This window comes from Nyctereutes procyonoides, unplaced genomic scaffold (assembly GCF_905146905.1).
Source record: "Nyctereutes procyonoides isolate TBG_1078 unplaced genomic scaffold, NYPRO_anot_genome, whole genome shotgun sequence".
In the NCBI taxonomy this organism is placed as follows: domain Eukaryota; kingdom Metazoa; phylum Chordata; class Mammalia; order Carnivora; family Canidae; genus Nyctereutes; species Nyctereutes procyonoides.
The window spans coordinates 53,235,314-53,254,869 of record NW_026575046.1 but is presented as its reverse complement, the minus strand read 5'-3'; the positions used below and the strand labels follow the sequence as shown (position 1 = coordinate 53,254,869).

The 19,556-nt window shown below is 50.7% G+C and overlaps 1 protein-coding gene across 1 annotated transcript in view; it reads right to left on the bottom strand.

Moving 5' to 3' along the window:
• ANTXRL (ANTXR like) overlaps positions 1–18,039 on the bottom strand; it is a 31,590-nt gene extending 13,551 nt beyond the window's left edge. Inside the window, exons 1-9 of the mRNA XM_055324856.1 lie at positions 17,756–18,039; positions 7,049–7,120; positions 5,677–5,748; positions 3,615–3,696; positions 3,479–3,512; positions 2,433–2,512; positions 2,251–2,327; positions 2,055–2,127; positions 1,907–1,967 (exon numbers count right to left, since the gene is read on the bottom strand). Of these exons, the coding sequence (XP_055180831.1) occupies positions 1,907–1,967; positions 2,055–2,127; positions 2,251–2,327; positions 2,433–2,512; positions 3,479–3,512; positions 3,615–3,696; positions 5,677–5,748; positions 7,049–7,120; positions 17,756–18,039 (835 nt within the window). The remainder of the gene's footprint in view (positions 1–1,906; positions 1,968–2,054; positions 2,128–2,250; positions 2,328–2,432; positions 2,513–3,478; positions 3,513–3,614; positions 3,697–5,676; positions 5,749–7,048; positions 7,121–17,755) is intronic.
• Between the last annotated feature and the right edge of the window lie 1,517 nt (positions 18,040–19,556).

Below are 19,556 nucleotides of genomic sequence, written 5' to 3'. Positions count from 1 at the left end.
GACTCCGAGGTCGAGGGACGAAGGGCGGGGTCCGGGGTCCGGGGTCCTATCCGGGCTCGGCCTCCGGGCGTCAGGCCGGGCGGCAGCGGCCTCACGGCGGCCACAGCCTCGAGGTCGGAGTGGGAAACGCGGAGCTGCGCTGTGAGGGCGCGGAGACGCGGCGGGGACGCGAGGACTGACGAGGCGGCCCAGGTGGGGGCGGGGCGTCCGGGAGCGGCCGCGGGGCAGTGAGGCGCTGGGACGGCCGCGTGCTGTCGCCGGCAGCAGGACGCCCCCCTCAGGATCGCCCGGAGGCCGGCGCGGCGCACAGGAGCGGGGGGGGGGGGGGGGGGGGCGCCGTCGGGCCCCGTCAGCGCTCCGGTCGCTCCATGTCGCTCTGGTCGCTCCGCTCGTCGCGCGGCCGTCAAAACCACAAGGCTAGCACCGGGGCTGCTCAGCGCCCCCCCCCCCCCCCGCCCGGGTGCGGCGCCGCCGGCGAGCCTCCCTGGGGGCGGCCGCCAGGGGGCCTGATGCGCCGGCGGCCTACCGGGGTGACGCACGTGGCCCGAGCGTGGGCGGCGCGGGGGGGGAGGAGCGGAGCCGGCGCCTCAGTCCCCACAGCCCGCGGGAGGTCCGCCCAGAGCGCCAGGAAGCCCGGGCGGGGGCGGGGCCGAGATGGGAGCGCGGGCACGCGGCCCCTCAGCGGCGCTCGCTTGGACGGTGCGGTGCGGGGTCGCGGGTGCCCGGGCCCCACCCGCGGGCCGTCGTGCGCGCGCCTCTTCCGCGCCTGCTCTCTCCCCGCCGCTCGCCCGAGATCTCAGTGCCTCGCCAGGGCAACTCCCCGAGGCGGCCGCGTCAGGACGCGCGTAGGTACCCCGCAGGGCCTAAGCTCACGCGGCCGCGCGCGCATCGCGTCACACACCGAAAACACAGTTAAACACGTACCTGCGTGACAGTCCTCGGTGCACACGCTGCGCGGACACGCCTCCTCACGCCCGGCGCTCAGCCACCGTCCCGCGCGCCCTGCACGCACACGACGGACAGCACGCCCCGCACGCACAGCACACCCTGCACGCCCCGCGCGCCCCGCACGCGCAGCACGCCCCGCACGCCCCGCACACCCTGCACGCCCCGCACACCACGCACGCCCCGCACGCGCAGCACGCCCCGCACGCACCGCACACCCTGCACGCCCTGCACACGCAGCACACCCCACACGCGCAACACGCACATCACCCTCCACATGTGCAGCACGCGCCACACGGCCTGCGCACACCACACGCCCTGCACGCACGGCACGCACGCGTCCTGCACGCACGGCACGCCCCACACGCACACGTCCTACACGCACAGCACGCACAGCACGCCGCCACGCACAGCACGCCTTGCAAGCACAGCACGCCCCGCACTCACATGTCCTACACACACACACAGCACGCCCCGCACGCACACGTCCTACACGCACAGCACGCACCGCACGCACACCTCCTACGCGGACAGCACGCACAGCACGCCCCCACGCACAGCACGTCCCCACGCACAGCATGCCTTGCAAGCACAGCACGCACAGAACGCCTCGCACGCCCCGCACGCACACGTCCTATGTGCACAGCACGCACCGCACACACACGTCCTAGGCGCACAGCACGCACAGCACGCCGCCACGCACAGCACGCCTTGCAAGCACAGCACGCCCCGCACTCACATGTCCTACACACACACACAGCACGCCCCGCACGCACACGTCCTACACGCACAGCACGCGCCGCACGCACAGCACGCCCCCACGCACAGCACGTCCCCACGCACAGCATGCCTTGCAAGCACAGCACGCACAGCACGCCTGCACGCCCCGCACGCACACGTCCTACACGCCCCGCACGCCCCGCGTGCACCGCACCCCCCGGCTTGTGGCTGCAGCTCTTACGTCCGGCACAGAAAGTGGAAGGCTCCAAATTTGTGATTTCAATACAAGACTTAGCGGTGAGCTGCAAGAGAGAGGGGGGGCGGCTGGTGAGGGGCCGCGGGCCCCGCCCCGGGCCCCCCTTCCCTCCCTTCGCTCGTCCCGCACTCACGGGCTCCACGATGTCTTGTAGCCCCTTGAAGCCGTTGTCCACCGCGAACACGTGATCTGGGCTGTCCGCGATGCTCAGCAGCTGCGACACAGCGGCCGGGGCTGCAGGGCGCAGGGGTCCCCGCCCCGGGGGCGCCCCCCCACGCCGGCCTCTGCCCCCCGCCCGCCCTGCCTGGTCACGCGCGCCGCGGCCCCGCGCGGTTACCTGGTCCCTGTGATAGTCCATTACACCGATGGAGTAAATCGTTGCCCCCAGTTGCCGGGACTTCTCAGCCTGATGGGAAGGAAGCGCTGAGCACAGGTCTCGGCGGGGCGCGAGCGGGGCGCGAGCGGGGCGCGAGCGGGGCGCGAGCGGGCGGGGCGGGCCGGGCGGGCTCACCTCTATCTTGGTCTCCTCGTAGGGCTCCGGCATCAGGGTCCCGTCGGTCAGGGCGATGATCATGCTCGGAAGCTTCTTGTCTGCGGAGGCGGCAGGGGGCATCCTGGTCAGCCAGGCCCCCAGGGCGACCCCACAGGCTGCCCCGCCCCCCAGTCCTGCAGCCCAGAGGCCGCCCCAGGGGCCCGCCAGCAAGACGCCCGGAGGGACAGGAGGCTGCAGCCAGGACCTGCGTGACCCGGGGCAACACTCAGCCCTTCCCTGACCCTGCCTCCTGAACCGGCGCCGTGACCAGACGTGCAACCGTGGCCCGCACGGTGACCCCAGCCACGTCCCTGGACAGGCGTCAGCCTCTCAGGTGAGCAAAGGGACGGACAGCCAGACTCGACTGTACCAGATGCCCGCAGCGCAGTGGGAAGCCTGGCCCTGGCTCCGGCTCCGGCTTGGGGCAGCACCTGCGGGAAGTCCTGCCGGGTCTGCAGGCCCAGGGGTCCACTCCTGGGCTGCGGGGCCCCCGCCAGCTCAGCGCCTTTCCCCACCAGGCCCTCCTTTCCTGGCAAGGGCTGCCACCCCACAGTCCAGATGACTGTTCTGGCGGAGAGCAGCCTCGTACAGTGTTGGAGACACAGTCACGGGACAACGTGTGCCAAAGGGAAGGGACTGAAGGGAAAAGGGATCAGGGCCAGAGATGTGATCACATAGTGTGGGCAGCAAGAGGGAAACCCAGCACTTTTTTTCAAAAACTGGAATTTTGTCTGCTGCAGGTCCCCCGGCTCCTCCTTTCTTGGCGAGGCAGCCAAGGGTAGGTCACGCACCTCACGGTTACCAAGAACTAAGGAGGTACGTGCCCGGTCCCAGGGCGTTTTGGGTGGGGGTGGGGGGGTTCCATCCTTGCTGCACAGAGGAGAAAGCCGAGGCCCAGAGAGGACAGCACCCTGCTCCATGGCTCAGTGCCGGGAAGGGGCCCATGAGGGCCGCCTCAGACCTCGCTGGCCCGGGCCTGGCTCTGTCCCCACACCTGCCCACAGTGAAGTCACTGGGCAGCTCACCTCCAGAGTTTGCCTCTTCGATCTGCTCGTTTACCTGCAAGGAAACAAAGCAGCGTTGGGGGAGGCCAGTGAGAGGACCCAGGAATGCTGTAAGGACGCCACAAAGCACAGGCCCTCAGACCCCGGGACCTGGTACCTTTATGAATCCTTCCTGCATGTGTGTGGCTCCCGTAGGCACTATGTTCTGGAGCTCAGCAAGACCATCGCGGATTTTATTTCTGAAAAAATCAGAAAAGGGCTTGAGGTATGATTTCGGGTGGCTCAAGCCATCCCGGAGCTGCTAGGCCCTGTGTAGACCTGTCTGGCTGAAAAAGGACATAGGCCCAGTAACCTGGTCATGACCTCTGCCCTTGACACTGACAGGCCCTGCTCAGGCCTCCTCTCTCCTCTGTCTGGTGAACAGCTGGAGGGATGCTACTCTGCTGGTTCATGGCCATGATCTGGCTTTCCCTGCGCTCCTTACTCTCTCAGGCACCCCCGGGCCCGGCCCTGCCTGCCCGTGGTGAACATGGGGCACCCTCACAGGCCTGCCACTGGCAATCTGCACTCACAGGATGACTGGCTGGGCTGCTAGAACCCACTAGGTGCCCGAGAAGGCACACTATCACTATCCTCTAACAGGTGAGGCTGAGTTTGGGGACAGTCATCCTGCTGTTACTCGAGCCCTGCCCTGTCTTCCCCTGCCTGGTCCCTTCCCTTTCTGGATTGCTAGCTGCTTAGAGCACTAGGGCTCCTGAGTTCATGTGCTCCTGACGAAAAGGCCCAGTGCTGGGGAAGTGGCCCTGAGGGCTGTCCCTGCAGGTGGAAGAGCAGTGACTCCAGGCTGCGGCTGGCCTCTGGTCAGGCAGCTGCTGCTAAGGCAGGTTTCAGAGGTGGGACTGGGCACAGGATGGGCTGGGGGCTTAGGTTCCAGCCAATCCCTGGTGACCAGCTGAGCTGGCCTAGTAAGGTGAGGACTGTGTGCGCCCCAAGGCTTCTCACCATGGGGACTGGAGATGTGCTGAGAGCCCCAGCCCCGCCCGGGTTGTGAGGCCTGGGAGCCATGGCCAGTGGGGGCTGATTCAGGTGCTGGCTGCCCAGCAGAGCCCTCTCCCCGCTCCTTACTCACCCCGTGCTCGAAGGTTATGCCCCCAAGGACGGGGAACTCTCTGCTCCCCAGTGTCTGGCCCATGAGCCCCAGGCCAGGTGGTGTTCTTGCCCAATAGGCTCCCTCCAGGGAGCACTGTCTCTCCAGCTCTGCTCCCAGCACTGCGCATGGAAGGGGCCCCAGGTTCTGTGTCCTTGGTGGTCCCTCTTCTTCTTTAATACCCATCTCAGCCCTGGGGCCACTCCATCTCTGCCCTGTGGTCACCCTCCTGCCAGCAACCCTGGGGCTTCCTAGCCCCTCTGCCGTCTGGCTTCTCTCCATGGTGCTGACAGGGCTGCCGGGCCCCCAGGACTGCCACATCCAGCCCTAAGGGTGCTTGTTTACTAAACCTTGTTTAGTACTTCACCCTCTGAATTGGGTTCTAGTAATTTGTGTGCCTCGAGAATTTCCGCCCCCTTCACCAGCTACCCAAAAGCTCTATATCTTTCCCACTTTCAGGCCTTTGGGCAAACTGCTGGGCCCATCATGGCCCATCTAGCATGGGGGCAGGTCATGCCTTCCTCAGGCCAGTGTTCAGGACCCACTCATGGGCTTCCTTGTCTCAGACCCACTGAGGAACCAAGATCCCCTTCACTGAGACCATCAGTACCTTGATGCTGCTCATTCTTTTCTCCCTGGTTATGACTTCGTCTCACTGGTGGCCCCACTGGCTCAGGGCAGAGAGTGACACGTAATAGCAGGTGCTAAATGCAGGTCACTGTTAGTAAAGGAACCGCACACCTGCTCCATACATTTTGGGGAGTCCTCACAGCTAGCCTGTTCCGAGAACAGGTAAGAATGCAGAGAGAAGGACTCAGGACAGGTAAAAGGTAGAGCTTAGGGAGCAGAAATGACCTAGTGGCCCTGGTTGGCCAATGTGAAAACAGCCAGGGGTCAGAGAGGGCTGGCGAGCCAGAGCTGGGGGTCAGGGTGCACAGTGAGGGGAGCCCAGGCCAGCCCAGCCTGCACTCCAGTGGGCTCCCCACTGCGGTTTCAGGGATCCCACTAGTTCCCTGGCGTTTTCTTGTAGTCTTGCCCACTGGCCTGCCTTGGGGGTCAGAGTATCACTTACTTATCTGACGTAAGTTTCAGGAGCGTGTGGCCATCTGTGGAGTAAGTGACGAAGGAAATCCGCACATTTGGGCTGGGGAGAAAGCACGTGCTTTTGAGAAGTCATAGTAACAAGCTCAGCATGATGTCAGTGAGTAATCAGGGAGGGGGCACATGACAGTTCCCCTGTCCCCACCCTAACTCTACTCCTTTGGAGCCAATTTCCAAACACCAGACCTTCCTATAACTTTAGTGAGGGATTCAGAGGCCTGTAAGACATCTGGCTTTTCTGGAAGAGTGTGCCGGAGGAGCATCTGGATCCACCCTTATACTCGCAACACCCCAGTAGTGAATGTCTGTCTGTCTCTTTCTGTGTGTGCATGTGTGTGCACACACATGCCCACGCAGGTGCTCACACAGACAGCTGCATGCACAAGGAGACAGACCAACATCTACACACGCCCACAGGAGGAGCTCCCACCTGGCCTTTCTTCTGTAACATTCTTTGGAACTTCACTGTCCTTCCTTCCTTGCCTGCCTTCCTCACCCCAACTCTTCTTTCAAAGAAATGATTTTCCCTCTTGGCAGCCGTTCATCTATATTCCCTTCCTTTCCTGCTCCTGGCTATTGTCTTCTGGTCTGCTGACTCTCATTATCCTGGGCTAAATTGGTACCATAGGTCCCTAGCTGAGCTCCCTACTGCTCTGGCTCTTGTTCCCACTCATTTTACCCACTTTTGTTGGATTTTTCTTCTTGCACAACTTGATCATGTCAGACTCTTAAACAAGAATCATCTGTAGCTCCTTAGTGCTCATAGCAGGAAATCTAGGCCCCATGGCCTGGCATTTTGAGCTGTAATGGCCGTAGCTCCAAGCTGACATGCCCAGCCTCATCTCCTAGCCCTCCCTTGAGGTAACCCTACTCTGCAGCCAAACAGACCCTTCGCTCCCTAAGAAGTCTCCTTGATGGTTCCTGTCCCCCTGTCTTTCCCACCCATGGAAACCTACTTAACATTGCCACATTTTCTGGGAAGCCATCCTGAATTAAAAGTCTTCCTTTTCCCTTAAGCTTATCATATACATTCTTTGCCTTTTTTTTTTTTTGTCCCTGACACCAGCTGTTTAATTACCATGCTACTTGTTTGCCTGTTTCCTAATCTGTTTGGTTCTCAGGGCATATTACTGTGTCCCTATAAGATGGCCTGACTCTCAGGCAGAAGCCACATAAAGCTGCTGAGACCCTTGGAATCACTGTGATGTGGCCTTTCCTGCTTCAGAACTTCACTTTGGGCTCTGTGTTCCCAGCTGGAGGGACTCCCATGCCCACCGAGTCTAAACAGGCTCCGTACTGGGTCTGGCAGAAGAGAACACCCTATTAACACAGAGAAGCCATACTTTTCAAACTTATTGACCAAATCTTCCACAAGGTTGTAAATGTCCATCCAGTTGTTGTCCACACTGCCTGACCTGAAAATGAAGAAACATGAGTCAGAGAGAGGAGTTATATCTGTCATGTAGGAATAGTTTCTGCCTTCTCTGGCTTCAGGGAGGCCCGTTAGCAAGCTCCTCACCCACGTGGTTGATGCCCGCCACACACCCTCAGTGACCTCAGGGGTGACTTTCATCAGTGTGAATCCTGGGAAGGTTGTCTAGTGACACCTGTGTACTTGGGACTGAGGGACTTCTAAGAATGAGGGACTTCTGGTGGCAAACCAGGATGTTTGGTCATGCTCAGCGGGGGCTGTTGGACAAATGAAGGAGGGTGCGTTGGTTGTCAAAGCCAATTTGGATTTGACAGGCTCTCTTGGTTGTTCATTGTCTCCCAGGTGTCTTCCCCTTGAAGGTGTGTGTGATTGGGTGGGAAGCAGAGGCCTTTGGCACCACATCTCCACAAAATGCTCCTGGCTTTTCCTTTCTGTCATTTCTTCTGCTTCCCCTAGGCTACATCTAAAACTGTTAGTAGATGGTAAGGAAACTAAAGATAGATGTTTCTAATTATGTCAGGATTGTCATTCATGGAGCATGTATATACCAGGCCCTTTACATCCATGGTTTCCAATTCCAGAACAACTCTATGATACTGGCAGTATTCCCACTTTCCAGGTGAGACTCACAGGTCATGGCATTTGCCATGATTTCAGTAGTTCAGATCCATCAACCCATATCTAGCTTCAAAACCCATGCTCTACTCATTGCACTAGGCAGGTCAGGATGACGCTGGTTGAGGTGGACAACTGCCGCGTAGGAAAGTACTAGGCTCTGACAACACACAATGCAGACTTTCTTTCAGAAGCTTTCATGCTAAAGTGAAAGGCAATTTTCTTAATTAATGGCAACCCTGTCTACTCTCCTCATTACTTTTCTCTCCTGTTTTCCCCCTGAGTGAAGAGGATTTTCCAAAGAAGATTGATAGGAAACAAAGGTCTTCAACTCCAGAGAAGTTTCCAATTTGTGATTATTTTGAAGAAAGGCTTAGACTCTAGAATATAGCTCAACATGAGTGCTCCTGGGCACTGGAAAATTCTACAGAGACCACAGTTCCCTAGGAAGGAGGCAGTATGCAACAGCAACTGTGTGGGCTTCCAGCACACAGAACTCCAAACATGTTCTACTGTCTCACTCTCTTAAATGAGATGCAGAAGATCAGCAGACATTTGACGAATCTCTGTCTTTGAAGCTTGAGGACAAACACCCTAGTGATGTAAATTACTGGGAGAATGGAAGGCATCAGGAATAATTACATAAGGGAGCTCAGCTTTAAGAAAGCTAAATTCTCTTGAAAGAACTTAATAGAGAATGAGTAAACCTCAAACAGCAAAAAACAGCATCAGTACTAGCATGGTATTAGAAGCAGGGTCTTAATCCCAGAAGAAAAATCTAGAATTTCAGATAAAAAAACAAGGCCCAGCTAATTGCTGCCTACCAGGCACTCATTCAGCTTTAAAGACACATGTATGTTCAATGTAAAGGGATTGAAGATACTCTATGCAAGTGGAAACCAAACAAACTGTATAGTTATATCAGAAAAAATAGACTTTAAGCCAAAAATGGTAACAGAGTCAAAGAAAGTTATATAATGATAAAAGGGTCAATATGTAAAAAGTGTACAAAAATCATAAGTATATATGTACCCAACATATGAGCAGCTAAATATGTTAAGTAATACTAACAGATCTGAAGGGAGAAAAGAGAACACTACAATGATAGCAGGCAATTTCAATACCTCAGTTCTAGCAATGGATAGATCATCTAGACAAAAAATCCACAAAGAAACTTTGGAATTGAACCACACTATGGCCAAATGGTTTTAAAAGACATATTAGAACATTTTATTCAACTGTGGCAGAATGCACATCCTTTGCAAGTCCACACAGATTATTCTCCAGGATAGATCCTATGATAGGACACAAAACAAGTCCTAGCAAACTTAAGATTTAAATCATAGCAGCTATCTTTTCCAATGACATGAAATAAAAAACAAGAGGAAACTTGGAAAATCTACATATATGTGGAAATTAAACATACTTCTGCATGGCCAATGGGTCAAGGAAGATAAGAATATGAAAAAACACAAAATGGGGAAAAGTGAACCCTTAAAGCTAATGGAAATGGAAACAAACAGCGAAACCTATAGAATGCTGCAGAAGCAGTTCTGAGAGGAAAATGTACAATGAGAAATGCACATATTAAGGAATTAGCAAAATATCAAAATATTTTACTTTACATGTCCAGGAACTGGGGATAAAAAGAACAGATGAAGCCCAAAGTTAGCAGAAGAAACAAAATAATAAGGTGCTGAAGTAAATTAGGATGAAAAGAGGAGACTTGCAACTGCTACCCCAGAAATAAAGTCATAAACTACTCTTAATAATTATATATCAACATATTAGATAACCTAGAGCAAATGGATGAATTCCTAGAAACACACAACCTGCCCAAACAGAAACATGAAGAAGCATAAAATCTGAATAGACCTATTGACCTGAATAGACTCAGTAAAGAGATTGAATCAGTAATCACAAATCTCCCAAAAGAGAAAAGCCTAGGACTAGCTGGTTTTTCAGAGGTTAAGGTGACCAAATATTTAATGAAGAGTTAACACCAATCCCCCCCAAACTCCTCCAGTTTCATTCTATGATGCCTGCATTTACTCTAATATCAAAGCCAGACTAATACTACAAGTACAGATCAATATCCCATATGAGCATGGATGCAAAAGTCCTCAACAAAAAAATCTAGCAAACTGAATTTAGCAGCATGTTAAAAGACTTATATTCCATGACCAAGTAGGATTTACGGTTTATTTCCACAAGGGAAACCTGGTTGTTCAATGCAAAAAAAAAAAAAAAAAAAAAAAAAAAAAAAAAATCAATGTAATTAACAGAATAGAATTAATAGATCAAAAAACAAACTACACTCTCATTCCAATTGACATAGAAAAAGCATTTGATAAAATCCAACATAATTCCTTCATAAAAACACTCTTTTTAGGAATAGGAAAAAAGCCTATGATACACATAATAGGGGCCATATATAAAAAACTCACAGCTAACATCTCAGTGGTGAAAGACTAAAAGTTTTCCCTAAGATCAAAAGTAATACCAAAATGCCAAGTTTCATCATTTCAACTCAATGGAATATTGGAAGTTCTAGCCAGATCAATTAGATAAGGAAAAGAAATGAAGATATCCAAATTGAAAAGGAAAATCTAAAATGGTTTCTGTTTTTGGGTGATGTGATCTTACATGTAAAAAACACCATAGATTCCACACACAAAAATACTGTTTGGCTAAGAAAAGGATTCAGCAAGGTTGCAGGATGCAAAATTAACATATAATAACCAGTTACATTTTGATATACACTAACCACGAACATTCCAAAAAGGAAATTATGAAAACAAATCCATTTACAAATTATCAAACAGAACAAAATACTTATGAATAAATTTAACCAAAGAGGCAGAAGACTAGTATACTGAAAACCGTAATCCATGCTGGGAACAATTTAAAAAGACACAAATCATTGGAAGGACATCACATATTCATATGGAATCTTAAGAGACATCAAATAGTTAAAAAAAAAAAGTCTTGGGGCTACTGGGTGGCTCGGTGGGTTAAGTGCCCAGCTCTTGGTTTGGCTTGGTCATGACCTCAGAGTCCTGGGATGGAGCCCTGCAGGCTCTGCCCTCAACTGGGATATTTCCAAATAAGGAAAAATCTTTTTTAAAAATCTTGGATAAAAACAAAGTTTGTGGACTCATATTTCCTGGTTTCAAAGATTTATTACAAAGCTATAATAATCAAAATAGTGTAGTGCTGGCACAAGGACAGACACATAGATTAATGAAATAGAATAAAGAGAACAAATAAACCCTCATATATATGTTCAACTGATTTTTGACAAGGATGTACAAGATTATTCAATGTGGGAAAGGACGCTATTTTCAACAAATGGCGCTAGGAAAACTGGATGTCCACACGCGAAATAATGTAGTTGGGCTCTTGCCTTACACCTATACAAAAATTAACCCAAATGAATAAAAAACCTAAATGTAAGAGCTAAAAATATTAAACATTTAGAAGAAAATACAGAGGAAAAGCTTCATGATGTTAGATCTGGTAATGGTATTTTGGATATCACACCGAAAAATAGGCAATAAAAGAAAAAATAGCTAATCCAGACATTGAAATTAAAGACTTTGTGCAAATGATACTATCCAAAAAATGAAAAGAAAACCCACAGAATGAGAGGGAACATTGGCAAGTCATATATCTGAAAAGGGATTGATATCTAGAGCATACTAGGAACTCCACAACTCAACACAAAAATCAAACAACTCAATTCAAAAACGGGCAAAGGACTTCAACAGGGCATTTCTCCAAAGAAAATATACAAATAAAAGATAGTGGAGGGGTAGTGGGCGCTAGTTTGGTCCCTCAAATACACCCAGATAGTTATCTGACCATTCTGAAAACCCAATAAATCAATCAATCAGAGATCTGAGAAAAGAAATGCTGCGAGTCTATAAGTAGCAAAGTGACCACCTCTTGGAAGGTAGGAGGTGCAAGGGCCTGAATCCGGGGAAATACAGCTGAAGACCGCGAGTGGGGCGAGCTACCACCAAGCACTCCAAGCAGCGGAGTGCAAAATCACAACCTTGAGAAGTCGGCTGCAGTGGGGAGCAGGCTTAAGCACCCTGGCTTAGAGGGCTCCGGTGCTCAGGTGGTGACTTGGGGCAGAATCCCAGGTGTGACAGTGCGGTCTCAGGATCCCTGAGGTCACAAGAATAAGCTGGCTGAGTGCAGCACAGTCCCCGGCGTCCACGTGGGGAAGCCGGCAAGGGACAGTGAGTCTCAGGGCCGGCTTCCTGCTCTGTGACCCTTAGCCTGCAAACCACTGCATGGCTGTGTGGCCACTCTCCCGGGAAGGGTCCTGCAAAAGGCAGAAGTGAGGCAATACCCTCCCCCTTCCCCCAGGGAGGAACGACGTGAGTCTGAGCTGCGGGAGTCTAAAAACTTTGGAGTTTTGAACTCAGTCCCACGCCTGAGATAAAAATGCTCAGTCATAGGCCAGGTGAATACAGAGTTGTGACAGAAACCAGGGGGATAAGAGTGATTGCTTCTCACTGAAGACTGGGAGGAGTGGACTTTCAGCTTCTGGGGTAGAGAGCAGGGCCCTTCAGTGCTGAAAGCCTTCATGGAGCAAAGCAGTGTCACAGTGGAGTCCAATGCTGCTTACCCAGAGCCCCAGCGCCCACGCACTGGACGTGCATCTTCACCAAGGCAAGAGCACTTGAGACTCAGTGCAGCAGGCCCCTCCCCCGAAGACCCGCCCAAACAACTGGCTTGCACCAAGTTTATGGATCACAGAGTCCTGCAAAGCTTCAGCTCTGGAGGAAAACACTACAGCATTCTTGATATATTTTTAAAAGATTTTATTTATTCAAGAGAGACACAGAGAGAGAGAGAGGCAGAGACACAGCCAGAGGGAGAAGCAGGCTCCCTATGGGGAACCTGATGTGGGACTCGATCCCAGGACCCCAGGATCACACCCTGAGCCGAAGGCACTCAACCATGGAGCCACCCAGACGTCCCATTCTTGGCATTTTTATTCTTTAGTCTTTCAGTATTATTTTTTTCTGGTTACTTTCTTATTTTTTCAATTAAAAAATCTTTTAAAATTATTTATATAATAAATAAAATTATTTATATAATTATAAAATTATGTAATTTTAAAAGAAATTTTGAAGTTTCTTTGTATATTTGTATCTTTCCATTGTATTTTACTTTGTATATATAAACATATATGTATATAATATTTATATATGTTATTCTTTCTTTCTTATTTTGGGATCTAGTTTCTTTTAACAAGCAAAGACACACCGAGGATCTCATTTTGTTTGTTTTGTCTTTTTTTTTCTGTTGTTATTGTTTTCTTTCTTCTTTCTTCTTTTCTGGACAAACGAAGTGGAGAAATTCACCCCAAAAGAAAGAACAGGGGCAGCCCCAGTGGCGCAGCGGTTTAGCATCCCCTGCAGCCCAGGGCATGATCCTGGAGATCCTGGATGGAGTCTCATGTTAGGCTCTCTGTATGATGCCTGCTTCTCCCTCTGCCTGTGTCTCTGCCTCTCTCTCTCTCTCTCTCTCTCTCTCTGTGTCTTTAAAACAACGACAATAACAACAACAAAAACCTGAAAGAACAGGAGGGTAGGACTCACTACCAGGGATTTAATCAAGACATAAGTAAGATGTCTGAACTAGAATTTAATACAATGATTCTAAAGATATGAGCTGGGCTTGAAAAAGCATAGAAGGGGATCCCTGGGTGGCGCAGCGGTTTGGCGCCTGCCTTTGGCCCAGGGCGCGATCCTGGAGACCCAGGATCGAATCCCACGTCGGGCTCCCGGTGCATGGAGCCTGCTTCTCCCTCCCTGCCTGTGTTTCTGCCTCTCTCTCTCTCTCTCTCTCACTGTGTGCCTATCATAAATAAATAAAATAAAAAAAATTTAAAAAAAAAAAAAAAAAAAAGAAAAAGCATAGAAGACACTATGGAATCCCTTGCTGTAGAAATAAAAGAACTAAAATCTAGTCAGGCCAAAATTAAACATGCTATTACCAAGATACAGTCCCAAGGGGAGGCTATAAAATGAGAATGAATGAAGCAGAAGGAAGAATCAATGATACAGAAGATAAAATTATGGAAAGTAAGGAAACTAAAAAGAAGAGAGAAGAAACATACTGTTAGATCACGAAGGGAAACTTCCCACGAAGGGAAATTCCAGAAGGCAAATATCTGCATAATAGGAATCCCAGAAGATGAGGAGAGGAGAGAGGGGCAGAAGGTTTATTTGAACAAATTATAGCTGAGAACTTCCATAATCCGGGGGAGGAAACAGGCAATCAAGTCCAGGAGGCACAGAGAACTTCCCTCAAAATCAACAGAAATATGTCAACACCCTGACATATAATAGTGCAGTTTGCAAATTCAAAGATAAAGAGAAAATCCTGAAGCAGCTGGGGACAAGAGGTCCTTAACCTACAAGGGCAGACACATAAGGCTGGCAGTGGACCTGTCCACAGACACCTGGCAGGCAGAAAGGACCAGTGTGATACATTCAAGGTGCTAAATGAGAAAAACATGCAGCCAAGAATACTGTATCCAGGAAGGCTGTCATTCAGAATAGAAGAGGTAAAGAGTTTCTAGGACAAACAAAAACTAAAGGAATCTGTGGACACTAAACTAGCCCTGTTAAGGAATATTAAAGGGGATCCCTTGGGTGGAGAGAGCCCCAAAATAACAAAGACCAGTAAGGAACAGAGACAGTCTACAGGAACGGTGACTTAACAGGTAATCCAATAAATTAATATCTTTCACTAATTAATCTGAAGGTAAATGGACTAAATACTCCAAGAGACAATACTAGAATGGATTAAAAAATTAAGACTCATCAATATGCTTACAAGAGACTCATTTTTTTAATATTTTATTTATTCATGAGAGACACACAGAGAGAGGCAGAGACCCAGGCAGAGGGAGAAGCAGGCTCCCTGTGGGGAGCCCATGCAGGTCTCGATTCCAGGACCCCAGGGTCATGCCCTGAGCAGAAGGCAGACACTCAACCACTGAGCCACCCAGGTGCCCCAAGAGACTTATTTTAGACCCAAGACACCTCCAGATTGAAAGTGAGGGGGTGGAGAACCATTTATTATCATGCTCATGGACATCAAAAGAAAGACGGGGTAGCAATCCTCATGTCACACAAACTAGATTTTAAACCAAAGATTGTAATAAGGGATGAAGGACACTATACCATAGTAAAGGGGTCTATCCAAGAAGAAGATCTAGAAATTGTAAATATTTATGCTCCTAACTTGGGAGCAGCCAAATATATAAACCAATTAACAACAAAATTAAAGAAACTCATTGGTAATAGTACAATAATACTAGAGGACTACAACACCCCACTCACAGAAATGGACAGATTGAGCAGATCAACAAGGAAACAAGGGCTTTGAATGACACACTGGACCAGATGGACTTCACAGAGATGTTGACAGCATTCTCTCCTAAAGCAACAGAATACATTCTTCTCAGGTCCACATGGAACATTCTCCAGGAGAGATCACATACTGGGTCACAAATCAGGTCTCAACCGGTACCAAGTTTGGAATTATTTCCTGAATATTTTCAGAGCACAATGTCATAGGACTTGAATTCAACCACAAGACAAAAATTGGAAGGACCACAAATACATGCAGGTTAAAGAACATTGTACTGGAGAATGAACGAGTCAACCAGGAAATTAAAGGAGAATTGAAAAAATACATGGGGCAAATAAAAATGAAAACATGAGAGTTCAAAACCTTTGGGATGCAGCAAATGTGGTCCTATGAGGGAAGTATACAGCAATACAGACCTTCCTCAAGAAAACAAAAAAGTCTCAAATACACGACCTAACCTTACACGTAGAAACTGAAAAAAGAATAGCAAATAAAGCCTGAACCCAGCAGGAGAAGATAAATAATATCAGAGAGAGTGACAAACCATGAGAGACTACTAACTCTGGGAAACGAACAAGGGATAGTGGAAGGGGAGGTGGGGTGACGGGCACTGAGGGGGGCACTTGAGGGGATGAGCACTGGGTGTTATACTGTATGTTCGCAAATGGAACTCCAATAAAAAATATATTTTAAAAAGATTAGGGCAGAAATCAATGATAGGGTTGGGGGTAAAAAGAGATTTTTGATGACTGATTCAATATCCTTGCTGGTTATGGGTCTGTTCAGGTTTTCTCTTTTTCTTCCTGTTTCAGTTTGGGTAGTTTACGTGTTTCTAGCAATGCATCCATTTCTCCCACACTGCCAGTTTGTTGGTATATGATTGTTCATAATATTCTCTTATAATCGTATTTCTTCAATGTTGGTAGTGATCTCTTTGCTTTCATTCATGATTTTTATTTATTTGGGTTCTTTCTCTTTTCTTTTTGAGAAGTTTGACTAAGAGTTTATCTATCTTGTTAATTCTTTCAAAGAAACAGCAGGAAAAAAAAAAACAGATCAACCAAACCAGGAGCTGTTTGTTGAAGAAATACGATTATAAGAGAATATTATGAACAATCATATGCCAACAAACTGGCAGTGTGGGAGAAATGGATGCATTGCTAGAAACACGTAAACTACCCAAACTGAAACAGGAAGAAAAAGAGAAAACCTGAACAGACCCATAACCAGCAAGGATATTGAATCAGTCATCAAAAATCTCTTTTTACCCCCAACCCTAATGCCTAAGAAGTCACATCCCCCTGGACTGTGCCAAATATCATTGAGGAAGACCTGCCCGGAACAACTCCGAAGTCCCTCCACAGGACAGTGAGGAGGGACTTACTCCAGTGACAGGGGGGCTCCCAGCTCTGTGGGCTCTGCTGGAAGCTGGTGGCTGGGCACACATCTCCCTAGTCATCAGCCTCCATGGAGCATAAGAGAAATCCGAGGCATTGTAGCCTGGGAGGCTATAAGCGGGGCACCCGGGAAGCCTGAGTCCTGTCACCCCCACCTCCCTGGGGCTACTCCAACCGACCTCCAGACCCCATCCCCTTCCCAGGAGATTGCAAATGCAAAGGTCTTCCCTACTCTACATTCTGGGGCGGTTTTGAGGATGAGGGAAGTGCAGTGGAAGGGCTCTGGAAGCCAAATACGCTTCAGTCACACCCACAGTCACACCACGGATAGTACTGACCCCGTAAAGTTCATTCCCAACCCAACAGACAAGTGAGAAATGGCACCAGGACAACGTCCCTGATCTTTCCAAGCATGGCTGTCCACCCCCTCCCTTCTTTGAGGGGCACAAGGTGCCTAGCGCACAGCCCGGCTCCCCAGGATGACACCTGTCAGACCCAGCTGTCCCAAAGCACACACAAGCTGAGACGCGGTGTCCAGGTGGTTGAGGAAAGAAGCAAAAGCCTTGGAGGGAAAGCCAAGGACTTTCTAAGCAGTGTTGCTCTGAGCCCCCCGAGGCGACAGGGCATCTCCCTGGCACCCAGCACAAAGAGAGTCCGCTCCAGGGAAAAGCACCACAGCAGAGGACCACACAGACACAAACCCAGCGGGTTTCTAATAACCGCCCAGAAGGAGCTCCTGGCCATCACCTGCCCCTCTCCCTGCTTAAGGGGCGTGCAGAGGGTCTTATCTTGGGTTTGATCAAGACTGTCCCCACCTCCCCTTTTCCAGAGGCTGGGGTCTCCTTGAGCCCCTTCATGTAAGCAGTAACATGACAGCAGAGGACCACACAGCAGGAGCTGAGATCCAGGCAGCTCGTGGAACCGCCCAGGGCAGCTCTCCGCCGGCAGCGCCTCCATCTCCTCGAGGCGCCCGCGGGGCACAGGGCCAGGCCTTGTCACAGGACGCACTGAGAGCCACCCACGAACCCATGGCGCCTTTTTTCTTTTCCAAAAGGAAAATGCCTGAGAACCAGTTTGCGGGGCTCTCCCGCCCCGGGAACAGGGGGCTGCAGAGATTCCTTGAGGGTGCTGAGGCCGCGCCCTCCGCTCCCCGGGCCTGGCGTTGGTTGGGCAGAGCCTGCCTCCCGGGCTGGGCGGGCACTCACTTGTCCAGGATGAAGTACAGGTCGTACTCGCTGTGGCAGGGCTTCCCCGGCTCCTCGCCGCGGCCCTGGGGAGCCGAGTGGCTCGGGCCCCGCCGGTGGTGCGGCGCCTTCTCGTGCGTGTGCAGGTGGTGGCGGTGGCCCTTGTCCCTCTGCGCCGGGCCGTGCAGGTCGCCCGAGCCGCCCCGGACCGTGGGGTGCAGGCTCCTGGCTCTGAGCGGCGGGGGCGGCAGCACGAGCAGCAGCAGGAGCGCGGGGCCCGGCACCCCCAGGCCGCAGCTCCCCATCCCAGGCGCGCAGCGGCCGCCTCCGCGCAGCCCTCCCGCGGGGCCTCCGCCCCTCCAGCCCTTCCCAGGCACCCTTCGACTCCACCTGCTACCTGCCCTCGGGGCGCAAGAGGCAAGCGGCTGGCTCTGGGGCGATGGCCCCACTACCTGCGCGGCCCTCTCCCCGCGCCCCGGGGCAGAAGGCCTTGTGTGATGAGCAGGAGGGTTGGCATGGTGACTTTGTGACCTGCAGCTCTGCTCAGTGTCCTGCCTGCTGACAGCCCCAGGCGGGAGTCCTGGCATGTCTGGACGGGCGGCAAGGCGAGGCCGCCTTTTGTCCCTTATCCCAACCCCCCCAGGTGGCCATTAATCCTCGAGACCCTGCCTGTTTATAACTCGAAGCAGGCCGCTGAGGTGGCTTAGATGAGGACGTCCCTGTGGATGAGGAGGTCAAGAACTATGTAGCTCCAGAATGGTAATGGTCATCCGTGGGAACACTGAAGTCATTCATGGGCATGGAAGGATCTAGAAGGTCTAGAAGGTTCGTGTAAGCATTCCAAAGTCCTTTGTGAATGGGGGACATTCCGGTTACCTCCTGCTGTGTAACAAGCCACCCAGACAGGTGACATACAAGAGAATCGTTTCCTCTCTGCACAGGTTCTGTGGATTAGACTCGCAGAGAAGGCTGATGGGGAGGGCTTGTCCCTGCTTCGCGGAAAACACAGAAAACCCACTTGCTCTTTCATATAAATTTTGGAAGTAGCACATCCTCTTCGCTTCCCCCAAAGGACTACAACTTCTTCTCTCTTCTCCTTCCCCTCCCCCTCCTCCTTCTACTGCTTCTTCTTATCCTCCTCCTCCTCCTTTTCCTCCTCTTCCTCTTTGTTCTCCTTCTCCTCCTACTCCTCCTTCTCCTCTTCCTCCTCCTTCTTCTTCTCCCCTCCTTCTCCACCCTTCTCTTCTTTTTCTTTATCTTCTTCTCCAACTCCTCCAACTCCTCCTCCTTCTTCTCCACCATCTCCTCCTCCCCCTCCTCCTCCTCCTTCTTCTTCATCTCCTTTTCTTCTTCTTTCCCTCAACTCCTCCTCCTTCTTCTTGATGACCTCTTACGTTTTATGTAGATCATAGGCTTATGATTTTCCTAAATTGATTCTAGTGATCACACCCTCAGCCCTTGATAACAGTAAGAGCTGAAATTGCTATGGGCTATAATTTCAACATGTCCATTGTTCCTCATTTGTCCAATTTTGAATCCATATTGGCATTTGTCATTTGTTTTAGTTGTCTGATTTTATGAAAAGTCCCTCAAACTATATGATCACAGTAACATTAAATATATAGATACCCTTGGTTGGATTTGAATCTGCCATCTGGACTACCAAAATCAACGAACCTGGCAATGTCTCTATTTACACCTTTTCCAGTGCCTTCCATATGAATTTCCCTATGAAGATCTTAACTTTTTTGTCAAGTGCCTTCCCTAAATATCTTGTTTCTTCTGTTATTGGAAATGGCATTTAAAAATTAATGCTTTCAAA